This window comes from Buceros rhinoceros, unplaced genomic scaffold, assembly GCF_000710305.1.
Source record: "Buceros rhinoceros silvestris isolate BGI_N320 unplaced genomic scaffold, ASM71030v1 scaffold6567, whole genome shotgun sequence".
NCBI classification, from domain to species: Eukaryota; Metazoa; Chordata; class Aves; order Bucerotiformes; family Bucerotidae; genus Buceros; species Buceros rhinoceros.
This window is the reverse complement of record NW_010420353.1, coordinates 7,287-12,898: the sequence shown is the minus strand read 5'-3', so window position 1 is coordinate 12,898 and position 5,612 is coordinate 7,287. Positions and strand designations below refer to the sequence as shown.

The following is a 5,612-nucleotide window of genomic DNA, read 5'->3' as shown; positions in this document are numbered from 1 at the left end:
GTTCAGCAGTGTTGATTGCATGGGGTTTCTTTAACCAGGGAGAGATAAAACATATGAACTCCCCCCCAAAAGACTTGAAATCTAAGTGGGGAAAAAATACATTGATTTTTAAGGGGTATGAGTTTCAAACAGGAAGTTTTAACACCCTGATATAGTATTGATAACTGGGACTCATTTGAGACATCCCACCTTGCCCTCTGCTCAAGCTCTTGTTGACTATGCTGGGGTTTTGTGATGTTTTCTTTATTTAACTCGCTCGGTTTGTGTGCTCAGAAGAGGTTTGCATTGGAACACTTAAAGAAAGGCAAACCGCCTAACAGCAGGTATGCCAGAAGCATCTCTGCGATGCCTGGCTGCGAAGCTAAGGACAGTAGTGCTTTCACTGCTAGGAGAGCCAGGCAGAAGATACAGGGGGAGCAGGAAGACGTTCTCCCAAACCACGAGGAACAGTAGCCTAAACCCAGCATTTCAACATCAAAGAAGAATTCATGTCAGTAGGATTTCTGAAGGGCAAAGAAAACGAACAACTTGTGGCGAATCAGAACAGAGGAAAGACAGTACAAAAACACAAAGAGTCACCTAAGAAGTGCAAAGGCCTGCTGGAAGTCATTTTAAAATGACCCTGGCTTCACAGGTTAACATGAACAAAGTTGTAGCTCTTGAAGCATCTTAAGCCCTGCCTCTATTATTAATTAATAAATTTATTAATTGTCACAACCGCCCTTCAACAGTCGATACAGCAGCATCGACCACCTAACTCCAAAATCATTCTCTAATTTAATGGTTTCCACTTTCATGATTATTTTAGGAGAAAAAGAACACAACTTGCTACTACAAGTTGACCACACAACCCTGCAACTTGCGTTAAGAAAAAACCCACCACAGTTACTCCAATTTAAGTTCTCCAAGTAGGAAAGACCCAGAAATACTGTTTTGACCCAAAACAAAAATCCAACATCTTTAAGACAAATGAATTATACAGATTATTCCCCCTCCATTTGCACTTGCCTAGCAATACTTTAGCATCTTCCACATCAAAATCTCCATCTCCATCAGCATCGTATATCCCAAGTTTGCCTAGAAACAAAAAGAGAGGAATAAAAGAGAATTAGGGATTCAGCAGCTTGTTTCCAGTGCAGTGTTTTCAATGTGCAGTGGTGGACTGTCAAATTCTTAAATGATTTAACCACATTTTAAATATCCTGGGAAATCTTACAAATATTTTAAGTACCTTTCTGCATTTCCTAGACTTCAGGCTGAACACAAGTTAGTCTTTTTTCCACACATCTATTTCGGGGTGTGCAGATTTAAAACAAATCTGTTATTAAGTGATGCGCTTTTTGTGAACATGCTTTGCTCAGAATAAAATTTAAGTTTGCAAGGAACATTCATCCTTTTGAGGGAGAAAAAAGAATAAACTGAGAATCACTCAAATAACCACCATTTCTGATTACATGCTTCTTGCTTTTTTTTCCTGTTTATTTAGAATGGCAGGTGTATAATTTTCAGCGTCAAGTTAAAAGAAAGTAAGAAACCTACTTCCTGGGAAAAGGAAAAACATTCATTATTGTTACTAACAACGTTCACTGTAGACAAAAGAGTTCTCCATCCTTTTACAGGTGATTAATACATCAGACTTCTCACTTTTATATTTGAAACTGCAGCTCTACTAGACCTCAGTACAGGCAAAATGAGAACCCAGCTTCTATTCAGGAAGAATTTTAGCACAGAAGCATGGTATCCAGGATTAGAAGAGTCCTGGGATCACCAGGAGAGTAGCGAGGCATCGAACTGATTTTGATAAAATTCAGACATCACTTTTAATAGGATTGAAACTCCACGCACTGTTTGCAGAACTCTTACGTCCTTACAGTTTCCCAGTTTATTGTTATACTTGTCACTCTCTAAATGGAGGCAGAACTTTATTGCCATTAAAATAAATGCAATATAGTTCTCTATATGGTACTTAGAAAATTAGAAAACAGTTTTGTGGAAGAAAAAGTTCAGACTTGGGTCTAGCATAGACAAAAATAAGTCCATCACCATCGTATGAAAGCAATCACTTAGAAAGGATTTTTATTGGTTGACGGTTACACATGGAAAACTGGTAGAATAAAAGCAATTCTCTAGATATATGAAGAATTTTATCATCTTCAAAACCGTGACAGATGAGAGAGATGAGAAATGACTGAGTTTCATGTCACTGTAGCAGAATAGTAATTCTCTAAAGAATAAAAAACATAAAAAGGTAAATGACAATGTTCAGCCGAGGGACTGTAAAGCAAGTTTATTTCTCTAATATCCTACCTTGTAGGACCTCTGACAAGTTATAACGGAAATCCTTTGCTTTGGCTGCATGCATGGTAAAAATACAGAAACCATTAATTGCATCACTAGACCCCCATTAAGTTTCAAACCAGACGCTTCTCCTCAAACCAGTCCAGATCAAAAAACATGTACCAACAAATCCGTAAGGTTTGTGAAACCAGCAGCTGCGCTAGTGCACGTTGAATCCTACAACATCAGGGACGGTAGCTCTACCTATGGACATCTTGGCACTCGAGACGTTCATTTTCACCCTTAGGTAGTATGTTAACAACACTATCCTAACACCATCACACTGAGACACAACTACCACCGTTAAGCTTAGAAGTTTAAAGCTGAGGTCATTCAGCAGCTCGTTCGGGATGACTGATCAGCTGTCCTGACTGTAGGCAACATCAGAGGAGCAGTAACACAAGGTGCCCACTTTCAACCTCTGCTGCAAGTTTCTGGGAGCTTAAACTAACACAAAGTGATTTTGCTGACGAATCAGATGAACTACAGCACACACGTTACAGAGAAACCTAGATTGATCCTTGGAGAGGTCTTCAATTCCTTAATAAGTGCAGCATGCTAATAACCTTTTTCAATCTTAAGAGAATCCCATTTTAATAGAGTTCAGCATGAAAACGTACTTTCTGAACTACATTGCCTATTCTTATCATGTAGGTCATCTGCAGACACCACGCAGGCCAATTGGCTATCTAGAAGCTTGAAACAGCCTCCACTTATTGCACATCACAGTAATTAGAAGTGTCTCAAGATTTAAAATTCTTACCTAGAACTTCTTCATAATCTACAAGTTCAAACCAGACAACTGCTACTGACGTCCAAACTCCCAGCAAGGCAATTACCATGAACCAGGTGAAGAACGAGCTTCCGGAAAGACCTTCTTTCTTGCCATTCTTGCCTCCTCCATGCTTGGTCTCTGTTAAAAGAAGGCAAACAATTAGGAAAAATGCATTTGTGTAAGAGTTAAAAGATCGTGATTGGTACATCTTGTTTCTTACGACTACAGAGAATACAAGACATTTGGGTAACACTTCTTTTGTTGTTTAAACTTCTCCACTATCACATGTTTTTCCTATCACTGTGAATTACAGGGGGGAAGCTTGATGATTATCTAAGCAAAAGCCCCATAGCCAACCAACCACCAAAAACCCACATGCCACTTGTCTTCCCAAGCTGGCTGGAAATCCCCTCTTCCTCCTCCTTACTGCTTATTTATACAGAGCTTAACATTTCTGAGATGCTTTGCATTGGTGCCACAGTTCTCAAACTGCCCCAGAGGGCCATGCGACCAGCAGGAAGAGTTTGCAAGAAAAGCATCTCTTCTGAGGCAAGTTTCAAAGCTGCCTGAATTAATTCACAGAAACAATCACTGCAAGGCTGGCACTCGGCCGCAGTCTCGTGTCTCCCAGTGTGCCACTTCACCCCCTTTCTAAGCCCCAGCCTTTACTCGTTCAGCCACATTCAGTCCTAGCCATGGAAGTAAAACTATTTCTTACGTAGTTTGAAATGCTTGAGGAACTTTGTCAGTATTATTGTGCTAATAAAGTAAGGTAGGGAATTAACACAATCATACTAATTGCTAGTCATGTTTTATTTATAAAAGACTTATTTTTTTCCAGTCTAAAAGACAGTTTCAAGCAGATCCCTCCAAAACAGATCCTGCTATAAAAATCCTTCGCACCACTCACAAAGACACATTTTATACTGCAGCTTCCTATCTCATAGGAAAAATATTTCCAAAACTCTTGAAAAATTCTGCTAAAAAATGCAAGCGTGGCAGCTTGATCAGGCAACGCTAATGTAAATGGAAGTAATGTTACATAAAATGCACCTGCGGTCTGCACAGACAACCCTACGCACTGGGTCAGAACAAAACACTGCTCCGAGCTCATTCCAGAGAGTTAATTCTCAGTCCAATCCCTTTCCCTGCACACGCTGCCAGCCACAGCAGAAGTAGGTCACTTGCCATATCTGGTAAGCCTGTGCTTACACCACCAGATGTCTTTCTGCAGACATCAGAAAGTCTTAAAGCGTGCTCCATTCCTCAACCGCAAATCTCTACAAGCCCTATACCTCACCTGCCCCGCACTGAAAGTCACGTCGAGGTAAACACATACAAAAACATTTTTCCTTATACTTTACATTAGAGACACCTTGTAATTCCACATACTCCAAAAATAACTTTAAAGACAGATATCTGAAGACAAAACAACGTCTCTGATGTCAATGTGTGCTGTACTCATGCAAAAACGAAGCTACAATTAACCACATGCCATAAACTCAGGAAATACCTCCCCTCCAGAGAACATTTAACCAAAGAGAACAGAGACAGCCTGTAACAGACTGCAGCAGCAAGCTGCCCAGAAAGCGCCAACACACCACAGCAAGTCCGTTATTCGGCTGATTACAAGATCAGACATAGCTGGTATTTGCGACTATGTATTCTCCAAAAAGATTCAGACTATACCTGTGTCGTCAGCCATAACATTAGTGCTCAACTTCCACAGACGCAGCGAGGGTGTCGCTGTCTCCAAAAATTAATGTTGAAGGCAGAAGCAGCAGCGATTTATCCTCACTGTAGTCTCACAACGGCAGCAAACAAGTTTCCTAAAGCCAGCTCAGCTGGAACCCGAAACGCGACCCAAGAGAAAGCTCTCCTCCAAACCTATTTTTAGAGCAGTTATCCTCAGGAGCCAAACGCTTTTCAGAACTCATATGGCAATCTAGTTCTGACGACAATCAAATTCACTTACTCCTCCTCACAGAGCATCCTGGGTAGCTGATGCTTTCCCCTCCCCTTAATCCTTCAGCAGCAAACACGGCAGCCAAATCAAATTCACTTACTCCTCCTCACAGAGCATCCTGGGTAGCTGATGCTTTCCCCTCCCCTTAACCCCCGAGCAGCAAACACGGCAGCCAATGAAGCCGAGCGAACTGTAGTGTTTTCGCTGCAACACACGCCTCAGCGCCTCAGTTCTGTGGACGTTAAATCCATCGGCCTAAGCTGAAAGGCAGGTCTGGGCACAGAGCTTGCCGGCCCGCATTTGTGAAGTTGGCCCTTGGCCAAGAAACTTTCTCCATGTTGGCTTCCTCCACCCGGCTTCCCGAGTGCCCTGCGCAGACCCCCATCTGAAACTCACCAGCTCCTGCAAGAATAAAACACAGCAAACTTCTAACGCATGGTTCTGAGTCTACTAAAAGCATCACTTGAAACTGAACTCATGTATTCTTGGTGAAGACTGTTCAGAACAGAACTGCTCCCCTCCTACTCCTCATAT

The 5,612-nt window shown here is 41.6% G+C and overlaps 1 protein-coding gene across 1 annotated transcript in view; it reads right to left on the bottom strand.

Moving 5' to 3' along the window:
• ASPH (aspartate beta-hydroxylase) overlaps nucleotides 1-4,817 on the bottom strand; it is a 57,632-nt gene extending 52,815 nt beyond the window's left edge. Inside the window, exons 1-3 of the mRNA XM_010139272.1 lie at nucleotides 4,802-4,817; nucleotides 3,101-3,250; nucleotides 1,009-1,077 (exon numbers count right to left, since the gene is read on the bottom strand). Coding sequence (XP_010137574.1) covers nucleotides 1,009-1,077; nucleotides 3,101-3,250; nucleotides 4,802-4,817 — 235 coding nt within the window. The remainder of the gene's footprint in view (nucleotides 1-1,008; nucleotides 1,078-3,100; nucleotides 3,251-4,801) is intronic.
• Between the last annotated feature and the right edge of the window lie 795 nt (nucleotides 4,818-5,612).